Genomic DNA, 15248 nt, shown 5'->3' with positions numbered 1-15248 from the left:
CTAAGGCATCCACTTCAATAAAGTGAAGCCCATTAAGTAAAATATTGTTATTATTTTTGAAAAGGAAGTTTATAGAACAATTTGATGATCCCTTTTGATCTTTACCTCATTGTTAGTGTTTATTTTCTCTGAACTTTTTTCCTTTTTTTCTTTTTGATATTAAGCTATTCAATTTACAGCAGACGCTACTTTTTTCAGTTTCTTATTTACAGATGACAATGATGATGGCTGGCAGCAGAGAAACATGATAAATTATTTAGTTTTTCTTTTTTATCATTAACCATCTTGATGGAAAAAACTTACAGATCTTGGTGGAGACCTTGTCATGAGGGTTTGCGGACCCTTTACAAAGAAGCTATTAGAGTCGCTCTCGCTCTCTGAAGTGCTGGAGATCATTGAAGTAACATTGTTTGTCGTAGTCAACTTAAGCCTAGGAAAATGGTCACCCCATATATCATATCTATATTCATCCCCAAACCGAGACTTTCGTTCTTCTCTAACATTTTTCTGCTCATAGAGTTTGGACCCAGGGGCTCTAGCAAGTGGAGAAATAGCCGAGGTTGAAGCCGGAAAAGGGGAAGTGCAGACCGCATTAGGAGCAGGCCTTCCAGCGCAAGGAAAGGTGGCAGACGGCAACAAAACAGGTCTGGCAGCAGCTTTTCTTGGTGGTGAAGGCTGCTCTTGAGAAGGAAAAGTTTGGTGGTTACTGAAATTCTTCAAAGAAACCTCAGGCCCTGATGATAAGTTTGCCTTGGAGGCCGATTTAAAGACAGGACTCTTCTGGCAGCGTTGGTGAGCTACTTGAGTAAATGGATTCCTGGCCTCAACAGCTTGACCCAGATCGGGAGATAGTGGCCACATGTGTTTTGGTGTTACAGATGTGACTGGAGACAATGGTGATGAAGGTGTAGAATTTCCACTTTGACTGCTTGAAACTTCAAGAAGTCCTGTCAACTTAGAACCAGCACCCTTTCTCTTCTTACGCCTTCTTCCCTTTTCATTTCCAGTTTTGACTGTGAGGTTACCGGGTTGGGATGCTTCTAGGTCGTCAGAATTCTCAACTGATACCGATTCAGACATCAATGAGAAGGCCATGGCTTTATTCTTTCGTGTATCTGACAAATAGTTTGTTTGTCTATGACCTTGTAGAATTTGCTTTGCATGTTGAGCAAATTTTTCCCGCTCTGAGGCCCCAGCCTGGTCAACTGCCTGCATTAAGGTTCTATCTTCCCGAACTGATCTTAGCAAACTGTTTATCTCACCAGACACAGAAAAATTACTGTCTCTATAGTTATGCACATGAGAAACTTTCTCTGAACTACTTGTAGAAGTAGCCAAGGAACTTTTTCCGCTCACCCACAAACAATCATGGGAGAAAAAGGCCAGCACCTGGGGGAATATATACCAAAATACTAGAAACATCAAGGATATAAGAAGTAGTACTGCTGCAGAGTACTTTTTAGCGCGCATCCAGAACACTGATTTCTTACATATATTGATCATCTGCAAAGGGATGCTTGCCTTCATGGGTATCACCAGAATACCAGTTTCAAAGGCCAGCTCAAGATCCCGTTGTACCAAGGCTGCAGAAAAATCAGTCTGGTATGATATCAGAAGCTTTGCTGACTCTCCAGGTTCAAGAGCAAAACCTTTGCAAGTTTGTACCATAAACCCATCCATCCCGCACTCTTTTCCGGACACTTTGATTCTTCTAACCACCAGTGGCAAGTCTCCTGTATTCTTAGCATAGAGCTGTTTTGCTAATGGGCGTAAACAAGAATGAGTGGCATCTTCCGTGTGAAATAACATGTCTGGAGGAGAAATGTTGAGAGGAAGTGGTAAGCTGAGGTTGAATTCTACACTCTGAACAGCCTCAGACTTTTCAAGCAGAAGCAAGGAAAGTGATCCTCCAAATCCCCTCAGAGATAACCACTCCACGCCAGAAAGATTGTTTCTTATGAGGGCTGAACTTCTCCACTTGCATCGACTGGAAGGGTGAAACAATACTGGTCCAAGAGATGCTCTACCATTTGGTTGAACATAAGCCTCTGTTAGTGCATTTTCTGCTATTGAGAACCCATACCTACTGGGAGAAGTGGATTCATTACGAACCAAACTACCAGATGAAGGAGGCTGTATAAGACCACCTGGGGTCTTGCATTGATCAATAATCTCCCCAGAGTTCAGTATAAGCTGCATCACTACAGGCTCTTGGCTAGGATTCTTTACAGTGATCCACTTAGAGTAATGACTTCCTACCTGAAGCATTGGGAAGAATACCTCATGATCATCAAGCACAGACATGCCACTTCTGGTATCTTGAGATTTCCAGTTCTGCAGCACCAATTCATCTGCTTCTGCTGTCTCTGTTGCCTTCATGTGCAAGCACAAAAAAATATTTTGGTTATTGTGGATGTTGATGTTTATAGAGAGAAGAATATCACAGAGCATGATTGGTCATAGATAGTTCATGAGTAAATAACCTTGAACACACAACAAAAAAATCTAAATAATTCTAAAAAAATACCACAATTGCAGCCACAGATAAACGCATGCCGTACCTTAATAGTCAATAAAATTGTTACAGACAAACACATATTTTTTTACGGATTTCAGCAATGAACACCTGCCGACTCCAACTCCCTGAAGATTACTTTTACAAATAACTAAGAATATGTTTCATCCTAATAAATGAGAGGAAAATACTTGATCACTTTCTCGAAAACCGATGAATAACCATATGAAGTAACAAAAGGTCAGCCGACGAGGTCTAGCCCAGTGGAAAAGGGCCTTGACTTGCAGACAAGTGGTCTTAGGTCCAAACCCCATGGCACATTGGTAGTGTGTGTGTGTGTGTGTGTGTGTGTGTGTGTGTGAGAAACCCCCTCCCCCTTGTAGTTTAGACTATCGTTTGTATTTTTTTAAATTTAAAAAAAAAAAATCAAAAGGCCAATCCAATGCAAACACAATTCACAATGCATACACGCACATACACAGAGTATAAAATATATACATACAATATATATATATAGGGGAAGAATCTGCTTACCCTCTGTGATGGCCACTGCAAGCCACTGTCAAAGGACACTCTGTTCATATCACCTGATTCACTCCTTTCTGACTGATGTTCAAATTCAGTGGTAGAACCTTTCCAATGTCTTGAACATAAATGAATAACATCCTGGCACGGAATTTCAATCTGTGGGCTTGTTGAGTCATTTGTCAATATAAGTAATGTACAGTGTCCATATAATTTGACATTTCTTTCAGTACAAGTAACCACAGAAACATATGTGTCACTGCCTGGGAAAAGTAACAAGTCTTGACTGTATTTTATCTGGAAGGTTTTACTATCTGCAACCTCAGTAATCTCAAGAACTCTCAAAAGGTAAGGAGCACAATTCTTCAGAGATATAGCAACAGCAGTTTCATTGGAAGAATACTCCAAAACCTCAAGAGATGCTAATATGGGTCCTCCACGATCATCATCCATTGCTGTTCCATCCAATTCAGCCTCAAAAGGAAGCATAACAGTATCAGACTTGTCCTCTGAAGACCTTAGCAACTGCATACAAATTGCACCAAATATTTTTCCTTTCGATTCCATTGAGATGTCTATTTCTATGATAGTTTCACTGCTGTGTGGATCAATCTCCCATTTCCTGAGAGGCCTCATGGCCAGCAGAGGCAAACCAACTTGACCAGTACTCACAACCAAACGATCTTTCACACTCAGAAACTGAAGTTCATTGGAAGGTTGAAGTTTTTCAGTACTACATATTGCCTCTGCATAATGGGAAGTATGCCCCAGAGTCACTGACATCCATGCACTTACTTCCTCCACATGAAAATTTTGATCAAAGGAATTAAACAAAGACAAATTCTTACTCCACCTTCCCCTGGAGGAAACATCCAGGCCTAATAAAGGATGAATTCCATAAGGAGACTCAACGGCAACACCTTTCGCCTGAATCAAGAAACCACCAGAGCTTGTCTGCAAAATGAGGTGAGCAGAGGACAAGCCCAGCCATCTAGGTAAAAATACAAAACAAATTGAAGCTGTTTCACCAGGTCCTAACAAAACCTCACTAAAATTGCAAGGATAGAACTGTATGTCAGTACTGAATGGCTCATAAACATGTAAAATGCTGTCATTGCATGTATTTGCCACAGTTAAGAAAGCTAATGATGGAAAATACATGTTCTTTTGTTCCCAATCCAATACAGCAGGGCTAATTTCTACATGGGGAGAGGAAGAACTACTGAAAGAATTAGATTTGGTCATCTCAGTGTTCTTGTTCGGCCTAAAACTTGTGCTTTTCTGATAAAGTAAAGGTCCTCTACAGGAAGAAAGATCATTTGGATTAGCACTATCAGTTTGAATGGATGAAAACTCATTAGTAGCCGCTTTGGAGTTCAAAGAACAAGAAACAATCCCTCCATTAAATAACTTAAACATACCATTGTCTGATGACCAGCTTTTGTTATTTGCCAACTTGATATTTTCAGTTGATCCTATAGATGACAGATCATCAGACTGACTCCCAGAAACTTCTAAATCAGCCACTTTGAGTTTATGCTCCAAAAAACCCGGTAATGTAGAGGGAAAGCAGAACAAACGAGAGCTAGTACAAATCTTATCAATATTGAAGGGGTTTCTTGGAATTCCACAGCCCAAAGTGCTGTCACCAAGAAAATTATCCGCAAAAGCCACATCAAAATTATCTCCATATGATCCACAAGCATCATATTCTGATAATATTTGCATCCCATTCCCAGAGCATTGTCCACATGTAGCGAGGTAGAAAAGAGTACATGCTAAAACCATAAGAACATGGAGTGCTTTGATTGGATGTGACAATCCCCTGAACAATTGCGCAAGGAAAATAACATTACAACACTACATTTTAACATGTCAGAAAGGTTTACTAAACTTGATAAATTGGTATGCAACAAGACCATTAACTGCTTAAACTTTCATTGCAGAAAATAAAACGAGATAACTAAGACAACAAGAAAATTAGGAAAAGTGGTTGGGCCAAGCAATCATAGTTTACTTTCTTTCTTCTTTCTTTTCATTCATTACAGACATTTTCCGAGCAGCCAAACAGAGTCAAAGTCATACAAATATGTTGGGCCAAATTACTCTCTTTCTCAAAACAAAATACCAAAACAAGAACAGAAATTCCTTTTTTAAATAAATAAAAATTACGTCCAATTTTGTAGATAATAAAACTAAAATTCATCCTTTTAAAGCTCCAAACAATCATTAGTCATGCCTTGCGCTAGTGATATACATTGAATGAACAAAAGCATGGGGTTAGTACATTTAGCAGCAAACTTATTAGTTCCAACAAGTTTGGAAAATTATTATCTCCACCATTAATAGCTAAAACTACCATAATACCAAAACGCATGGGAAAAAATGTAAACTATTCTGGCTCTAAAATCACTTAGATAAATTTTTTAATCAAACTCATCCCAGACTACACCTTAACTCAGAATACAAAAACAAAAACAAAAAAAACTTCATCGAATCACCTAACACAAACAAGAATGAAAAAAAAAAAAAAAAAAAAAAAAGGGAACCAAACAACGTCTGAAATGGAAACGAGAAAGTAATCAGAGCTCCAGAAATGGCAAAAAGCTGAAATTTTTTGAACAATCAAAAGATAAAGAAGGAAAAGACAGAGCCGATGATGAGAAAGTGAAGCAAAAATAGAAAAAAGATTTTTGGAAACATGTTATTGTAAACATCGAAAGCAAAACAATGGTGGAAGAGAGTGTTGAGGAGGCACCTGAGGCTCAACATGGAGAGCTGCTGCTGCTTTTGAGCTCTGATTGCTAGGGTTTTGAACTCCATCACCACCATGGCCGACCAAGAGAGAAGACCATGTAAGGTCACAGACCCTTATTTTTTTTTGTGGGTTTTTTTGGGGTTTGATTTTGAGCACAGTATGTATGTATGTATGTATGTATGTGTGTGTGTGTGTGTGTGTGTGTATATGCTTCGAGCAGAAGCACGCAGAGCACCTGACCACCTGATAACAGCGAATGAATGGCCGCAGAGAACCAACAAGACCACAGATACACAGAGCACACAAAAGAAAAAGGCACTGGACAACGACTGAATGACCAAAATACCCACGTAGGACCGGCGTGAATAACCGGAGGCTTGAAGGGCATCAATGGAAAATTCTGATATGGGGTTGAATGGAAGTTGGAAGACTGTGTGGGGGTGAGGGCCATGTAATTTAAAATGGGGGCTGGTTTTGTATTTTTCGTATTTCGTATTTTTTGGTAAATGGCACTTTGTGCTCCCCAAGTGTTTAATTTAAGAAAATAGAGGTAGTTGAATGACATTTTTGCCCTTTAAACTGTTTACATGGGCCTGGGAATCTCTGCCAGCTAGAATCTGAGAGCGCGAAAAGGAAACACCTTGGCGCTTTGTGGTCCGAGCCGTGCCGCACAGCAGGGCTCGGCCTTTTAGGATTCTCAGGCTGCACACCCAAGCTTGTCCTCATGTACGACACCATTTGTGCTTTTGCAAATTGATATATAAACCCTGACAAAATGGTAATTTTAGAATAGGGTGTCATTTACTTAAAATGATGTGTAAATTGTTATTTACAATTGATATGTTGATACTTTTGTCACACAATCTTACATGTTATTTTTCGATTATAACGTATGTTATGATTTGACGGTTAATTTGAATTGTTGATTAAATTAATTATTTAAATGTGTGGATTCATATTGATATTCCTAAAATATCTACATTATATCAACCGTATTTTTGTTATTTCCTTAATTTGAATAATAAGTTAAAAATTATAGGTAATGTGGTAGTTGTACTACCATGTTTTAACCTATACACTTTCATCCCTTTTACTCTACTTTTCATCATCGTTTTTATGTAATTTTATTAATTTCTATTGTTATATTTGCAATATTTCGAGTGTCTCGCATATATAGGTAGTTTTAAATTTTCAAAATAATGTATGCATATCACGTGGATGTATATATTGTTGCTCATGTATTTGCTGTTGTGTTTTCGTTGTGGTTACACCCGTTGACCTTGCCTTTACTCTTGACTTTCTTTACCTTGCCTTATCTTATTTTTTCGAGGGTTTCTGTGTTTTGCCTTATTTGCTGTCGTGCTCACAGGGTTTCTGTGTTCTGCCTTATTTACTGCCGTGTTCACAGGGTTTCTGTGTTATGCCTTATCTACTACCGTACTCACAGGGTTTCTGTGTTCTGCCTTATCAACTACCGTGCTCACAGGATTTCTGTGTTCTGCCTTATCCACTGCCGTCCTCACAGAGTTTCTGTGTTCTGCCTTACCTATTGCTGTGCTCACAGGGTTTCTATGTTTTGCTATGTGCACTATTTTTTAGAGTTTGCTCTTGTGTTTCCGCTGCGAACTTTGCTTTAGTTTGTCACTTGTTTCACTTGTGGTTGACGAAAAGACCTTCTCTACAATTGGTGCTTCTCAAGTATGATGTTCTGTGACTCGCTTGTCAAGTTGGGCGTGCGAAATATCTTTGCCTAACTTGAAGGGGAGTGTTGGCGAGTCCTTACTTAGTTAGCATTTTGGTTCCTTACTATGTTAGGATTTTGGTTACTTACCCATTTATTTAGTCCTATTATAATTGAGATTTATTTCCTATTGTAATTTATATTTATTTTCTATTGTAATTTGAATTTATTTTCTATTTTATTTAGGGTTGTACTTTCTCTATAAATACCTCCATATTGAAGAAGAATAAAAGATGAGTGTTTATGAGCATAGGTGAGCATATCTGAATATTTATCCTACTTTATTTGACAATTTATAGATGAGTAGTTTTCAATTGACACATCTCTCAAATAAATTTATTTGAAGTACATACTTGCGAGGCCATTCTTTATTGTATTTCAATGACCCAAACTATGTATATTTTAGATGTTCCTCCAAAGATTATCTCTGCAAAAAATACTTGAATTTGAAACTATTTGGCTACACAATCAATGATTGTCATTTTAGTGTTTTCTTGAAAGCATTGTGTTTATCAAATTTGTTGATCACAATTAGATATCTTAATGGTTTTCAACTTGTCTAATATAATTCGTATATTAAAAAAAAAAAAAAAAAACTTGTCCAATATAGAAAAATGTCGTGTCGAACATAAGGAATAAGGAATATATTTAACTATTAAAAAAATAAAGATTCACTATTACACCCAATATAGGAGCTCAATTTATATAAAATAAAATAAAAACTTACATGAAATAGACTTAGAAACACACCCAAAGCCGATTTACAACATAACAAATAGACTTCGAACTTCCTATAAATTATAAAACTGTCATCGATTTTTTAAAACAAACTCAACCCCAAAACCTCATAAAAATAAACACAAAACACTTAATATGGCATCAAAGTAATTTAAAATTAAATTTAATAGGACTGAAAATGGGTATATAACTAAATTTATCTTTAAAAAAAATTTATTGGAATCTTGTTTTTTTATTTATTAATACGCTGAGAATCTTGTTTCTTAAATAATCAATTGAATTTTCTAGAGATAAAAATAATAATCACCTTGTATATTAGGTGTATGCGTGTAGCACAGAGGCACGTTGTTTTCTTCGAAGTCTACCTCATGCGCTTTCCGAATTAGTGTACCCCACGCTCTAAGAGCATTGACTGATTCTGCGCGTATTTTTATATAGGGAAAAGAAGCAAGGCGCAAGTGACAGTCACGCCTATTCCTAATACTCATACGACACTGTCCAGGAGAAAAGGTCCAATAACACACAACAGCTTGGCGGCGGTATCACAGTCACGGGCCCTTCCCAACTTGTCAATATGTTGAACATTTCAGCTAGTTTATCAAGTGATCTATTGTCATTTTGGTCATCTCATCTACAGAATCAATAAATGTCACATCTCAAACTTAGAAATAGAGTAAAGCTCCAAACTCGGTGCGTAATAAAGTAAATAAATAAAAGAATACTAAATGATCAATTTTCTTGATATTCCATAAATAAATAAAAAGAGTTGATCCTTTAATCTTCTTTTATTTATTGAGGATTTTACTCTACCCGCGCCCGGGGTGTGATAGTAAAATCAAAGCCATGCACTAAAATCCTTATCTAACCAGATACAAACAACTAGATGTGTAAGAATGAGATTAGAAGTTGTGGGTTAAAGGCCATTGGACCTACCATTTTCATTTTATAAAAGTATTTAGTTTATGCGTGACAAATTTTCCACATAATTTTCGTCTTCTGAAGGAATTAAAGAGGAAATGGTTAATTGTCTTTTGGAAGCATGAAAAATAACAATAATTTTTTTAGAATTAAAGTAAAAAAAAGGAATAAGACTATCGTGACAATTCGCATATTTACATAAAATTTGCTTTTCTTTTTTCACGACACTTATTAAAATCATTTGTTTAATAAAATAAATTATAAGGATGAGGAATTCGAATTTTGGAATCTCTTTCAACATTAGAAAGGTAAGTACAACCTTACCGAAGAAGAAAAATATATTATATGAAATACAGAACTTGTGCATGCGTCATGCATGGTTGAAACTTTTGAACTGAGCCCAAAAGAAAATGCAAGCAAATGAAAGGGCTGGTTGAATAATACATGGGCCAGGCTTCAAATTCAAAATTTGATTCTGATTTCAGATTCAGGTTATAAATGGTCCACAGATATCCCTACATACAACATTACTGTTTGTCTTGGGAGAAAAAGGAAAGATATAAATATAGTGGGTCCCTCCCGCCAATACTTTTTTGTCCAACGTATGTCATGTGAGAGTGAGAGTTGGAGGACAGCGACAAAGATTAAAGTCAAGTCAACCCAATATAGATGGCGATCTTGAAAGATGTTGTTGCCGGCCTACCTTGCAAAAGTTTTCTTTCACATGAAAACCTTTTGGACCATTTAAAAAGAAGTTCATGCAATGCAGCAGCAGCAGCTTCTTGATAAATTCGTATGTCTTTTTCTATTATTTTTATAATAAAAATTATTTTTGCCAGGTCACTATTTAAAGTTCAGTGAGTTCATCGTAGAATCTGTCAAAATTATAGATGTAGGCAGTGGTGAAGCATAATTTGTTCAAATTTTCTGAGTTACCATATAATAGATGTTAAATGACAAAGAAGTTTTATGGAGATTGGAGGACCGATGGCGGAGCTAGAGTCTAAATATTAGGAGGGCTAATAGTTTAAAAAGATATGAAATTACATACCGATTTTCAAGTTTTATATAAAAACTTCAATGGAATTCATGAGAATTAGGGGGCCATAGCCACTTCTGGCCTGTGTGTAACTCTATCCCTGTAGAGGACCATGGCAACCTCATGTCTATAGTTAGTTCCACTCGGGATGTTGGTATATAAACTATTTATAATGTAGTATTGGTAGTTTCATTAGGGTTTAAGAGCATGCATAATTATAGCGCTCTTAGTGAAAAAACCCTAGCCCCTCACACCCTTTTTGCCACTCCTCCCCTACCCTCATCTCCCTTATTTTTTCCTCACCTCTTCCTCCTCTCTCTTTCCTCTCAACCCCTCTTCCCTTTTCTCTTCCTTCTCTATTTCCTCATATGCTAGGGATTTGAGTTTTGGTTTGTGATGAGAGCATCCACAATTGGGGAGGGGGGGGAGGTGTATAATGGGGTGTATGTTAAATATACACCTTTTGTGATTGGAATCATTTGCAATGGGGAGGTGTAAATAAGTGTAAATTTACATCATCACCATGAGATGGAAATGTAGATGTACATGTACATCTTTTTTTAAATCTGTTGTAGGTGTGACCCAGCTGAAACAAAAAGGTGAGATAAAGTGAAGAAAAGTCAACAAAAAAGTTATTGGACCAAAATTCATATGCATACCCATTTTTTGGTTGTCATCTTCCCCACTCCCCTCCCCCCCCCCCCAAATAAAATTAATCTAATACTTACAAAATTAATTTTATAAAGTTAACACAAAAATAAATTAAGACAAAAAAATCAATTATACATTTTTAGATTTACATATTTCTCATTGGAGCAAACCAGAACAGTAACCCCTAGAGGTTGTAAAGGGGATGTAAAAATGGCTTTACACCCCCCCACTGTGGATGCTCTGAGGCTTTTTGCTGCCTAAGGATTTTGTTTTGTTTTTGTTTTTGTTTTTGTTTCTGGTTGCAGGCAGAGGCGGCGGCGCCTACGTCGGTCGGGTAGCAATGGTTGCTATGCTGGTTTGTAGCTGATGTTGAAGTAGACATCGCAAAACACCATTATCACCATAATTTAGTCTTCATTTTTGGTCCACATACGCAGGGTTTTGGCTATAGTTCAGAGTTTGGAGTTACAATCATGGAAGTTGCCAGTTTGTATGGGTGGCGGTTTAGCCAGTGCGGCACTAAGGATTTAGCCGGTGTGACCTTATGGGTCTTTTCGGTTGCCGGAGAGGATGTGAAGTGGTGGTCATATTTCTTTGTTTATTTTAGTCTATTATTACTCTTTAGGAGTTTGCTTTATTTTATTTTAATTCTCATGAACTCTTTAGGAATTTGCTGTGTTTTGTATTTTAATTTTTGACTGCGATATGGATATGTCGTTTCTGCTATTGCGCGATGGATCTATATTGTTAGTTTGAGTACAGGCGCGTCGAGTTGCTGAATCAGGGGTTTGAGTATTTATTAGTTTAGGCGTAATTCTCTCAAGATCATATCAACATGTTGTTGTGTTTAGTCACTTGAGATACTGTACCCATTTCAGCGCTTTCGTGGCTTTGTACTTATTATGTTTCATCAATAAATACTATCATTTTTTTTAAAATTTTTAAAAGAGCATGCATAATTCATGCATATTATTAATTGGTGGTCCCCACATTAACAAGACTTCAATAATGAATATCTTTAGTACTTTGATTGAGACGTTATTTGATGATTATTTAAGAGAATATATAGGAGTTTGGACCCGAGTGAAGTGATTGATAATGAATGGATGAAAATAACAGCTTGATGGTACTCTATATAAGTAGCAGGAGTCAGGACAGATCTTTGTCCTCAGTGGTTTGCCTCTACAGAGAGTTGAAGTTCATTTTACATGGCAGAAGTTCATCGAATTGCCTTATTTATTATGGTTCTTGCAGTGATGGCAGTTTGCAATGAAATTATGTGCATTGAAGGGAGGCAATTGAAGCCAATGCAGAAACAGGCGCAATTCAAAACCTTCAATATCAATGGCGAAGCTGAAAGAGAGATGTGGATGCAACGAAGCCAAACTATGAGCGTGCAGAATCCTCCTAATCACCATGAGGAGGTTCATGGTACAGTACTTGACGTCTCCAAAAGATCGAGCTTACCAGTGCCCAAGTCACCGACACCAAATTACAGGGTTAGTTTTAGCTACGAAGAATACAAGAACAATTTTGAAGCCCATGCCACTACATCATCTGATAATGAAGGTGGATAATTATCGGCAGCCTCGTTAGTTTGTCGAATCAGACTACGATTTATTTTTGTTCGGAAGAATAAAATTATTTGTATCATGTGAACGAATCATCAGGCTTTTTATTCACCTCTCGCTAGCTAGTAGAGAAAAAACTCACCTGTTTTGGGAAATATTAAGCTCAATATGTAACTGGTGAATTTGGAATAGTGGTTGGCATTGCAATAATAATGTATGGTCACTCTTTTTCTAAAAGTAAGAATGTCGCAATCGCTTTTTATTTGAGCGGCTTGACTTTAGAACACTAGATATTAAAAATATGAGATATTTTGTCATATATTCATTCTTAGTTTTAATGATATAGATAAACTCTACACCCTTTAATTTCTATAAATAAATAAAAAAAATTCAAAAAATGATTGCTGACCCTATTGAATTTAATTTTAATTATTAAATTACTTTGATGTCCTATTGAGTGTTTTGATTTTTTTATGAGGTTTTGGGGTTGGGCTTATTTTAAGAAATCGATGGCAATTTTTTAAATTATAAGAAGTTAAAAGCCTTTTTGTTATGTTGTAAATGAACTTTGAATGTGTTTCTAAAGTCTATTTCATATATGTTTTTTTAAATATAATTTGGTTTCTTATATTGGGTATAATAGTGAATCTCTCTTAAAACATTGGCAACCTTTCCTTGACTCGAAGAGCACCTTACAAATTGGTGAAATGATACATCATCAACATATCATAATGTCGAAATAATCTGAAGATTTGTCTTGAGCTCACTTAATCCTGGATTGAATATAACAAAGGAAAAGTTAGACTTCTCATTCTTAGACAACATCAACAGAAAGAAATCTAATTACTTAGAGTTTCATAGTGTGTATAGAGAAAACAAACGTTCAAACATGATTTCCTTTGGGTCATCTTGTGTTTATAGTTCATGGCATGGGCTTCATCTTTTCCCTTGCCTTTCAACAAAAGGCTGGTTTAATATGGGCTTGTTTCTGTTTCACATGAAGGATCTGTTTGGTGCCTTATTACTCAAGCCCATTAAATGGGGAAAATTTTGAAATTTATACCTAGAAGATTCTGCCCCCATGGCGGACGAGCTGAGGGCCAACTGTAAACTAATAGGTCACCTGTTCGAATCCTACTGCTGTTGTGTAAGTTCTTGATTTACTAACACACATACTGTGGGGTTGGAGTTTACCTGACAAGGATGAGAGTCCAATGTGGCCCTGCCTTGAAGGGATTCCTCAGATATAAAAATAAAACTTAGAAAATTCTACATTTCTATGTAATGGACATATTTGATTGCGATGATGCAACCAAAATTGAAATGGTGCATTTTGATATCATCATATTCTAGAATAAGAAGGTATAGCTAGGATCGATCATCATCAACTAAGAGATTTGATAAGGTTAGGTGAGATTACTTTGCTCAATCTGAGATCACTACTGATATCTTATTGTGACAATACATTAGCTAAACTTTCAACAACCACTAGCAGATTCCCAACTTAATTAGAGTACTCTCAGAGATATGCTTGAAAATATGTTTCTTCTATGGCCTTGGTGAAGGGAAAAATAGTGTTAACACTTCTATGCATTCATTCATCTGTCATCATCACAGTCACAGTAGCTACTAGCTATATTAATGGAGAAATGGGATCCCATATGTCTTTTGTATTATCAATATTGTCTTTATGATCAAAACGACATTCTTTTGTATATAATTTAGAGTTTATAGTTAAATGCTTATGGTTTATATCGAAAGAAGAAGTAAAAAAAAAAAAAAAAATTAGTCTACTAATAAAATCAACCCAACTTACCAAATTAACGTAATGAATTATTCTACTTCACAAGGAGGAGAATTCGAATTAAACCCACACTTCTCTTTGTTTACTCCATATTCTAAGTTCACTCAAACTTCTAATTCAAATTTTCACAATTTCTAAGAAAACCCCCCTATCTTCCAAAACTACCCCTAAATACACACCCAGCAGAAAAAAAAAAAAAAAAAAAAACTCATCAACTTCACACCCCACACCCCACACACCACACCCAAATATTCGTCATCTGAATCTACATTAGGCTTCTTAATATGATGCCCACTTCTCTCACAACCTAAAGTAACTCTAGCTCTCCTTATTATATTTTTCCCAACTCCATCAGATCTCACACCCCACACCATTGATGAATAAAAACCTCATCAACCATTGTCCTTCATATCACAAGTAAACGTCACATAGACTCTGTTCTGTTGTATGATTGCTCTACTGAGCTATGTACTCCATTGATTAATATAATTGCTCTACTGAGCTATTTACTCCATTGATTATTCACTCCAATCCAATCAAAACAGATTGTGTTGTGTTGCTCTTTCAGATTGAGTTGCCCTCTGGTGCTTCAGCACAAGTTTCAGGAAGCTACATCCAGTTGCTTCTGTCTTTGTATTTTTTTTCTTCTTTTGTTCTTTGAACTGATCATATTCAAAAAGCCCGAAGGGCAAGGAAGATAATTCTGGGAGGAGTCTCAAGCCAAGAAATAATTTGGGAGGAGTCCTAGAGTAAGAAATAATCTCCTCAATAATTTTGGGAGGAGTCCCAAACCAAGAAATAATCTCACATTACATACTTCAACTGATGACTCACAAGTCACTATTTGCATACCGTATTTAGGGTTTGAGAAGTGGATTGGAAGAGAAGAGTAATATGGCAATAGGTTATAGAGGAGTTTGTGTTTTTCTTAAACTTAATATGAAGAGTGGTGTGGTGTATGTATAGATGTACTAGGATTAAGTATTAA

The 15248-nt window shown here is 36.5% G+C and overlaps 1 protein-coding gene across 1 annotated transcript; it reads right to left on the bottom strand.

Moving 5' to 3' along the window:
• On the bottom strand, positions 244–6153 carry LOC18771182. The gene is made up of 3 exons (XM_007204619.2): positions 5799–6153; positions 3050–4865; positions 244–2373 (listed from the first exon to the last, which is right to left on the bottom strand). Exons 1-3 carry the CDS (start codon positions 5870–5872, stop codon positions 277–279), a joined length of 3987 nt encoding a protein of 1328 aa, XP_007204681.1. The 5' UTR covers positions 5873–6153; the 3' UTR covers positions 244–276.

The sequence above is a fragment of the Prunus persica genome, chromosome G7 (assembly GCF_000346465.2).
Source record: "Prunus persica cultivar Lovell chromosome G7, Prunus_persica_NCBIv2, whole genome shotgun sequence".
Classification (NCBI taxonomy): domain Eukaryota; kingdom Viridiplantae; phylum Streptophyta; class Magnoliopsida; order Rosales; family Rosaceae; genus Prunus; species Prunus persica.
Note: the sequence above shows the minus strand (reverse complement) of the source record. Positions and strands in the feature narration are given on the sequence as shown.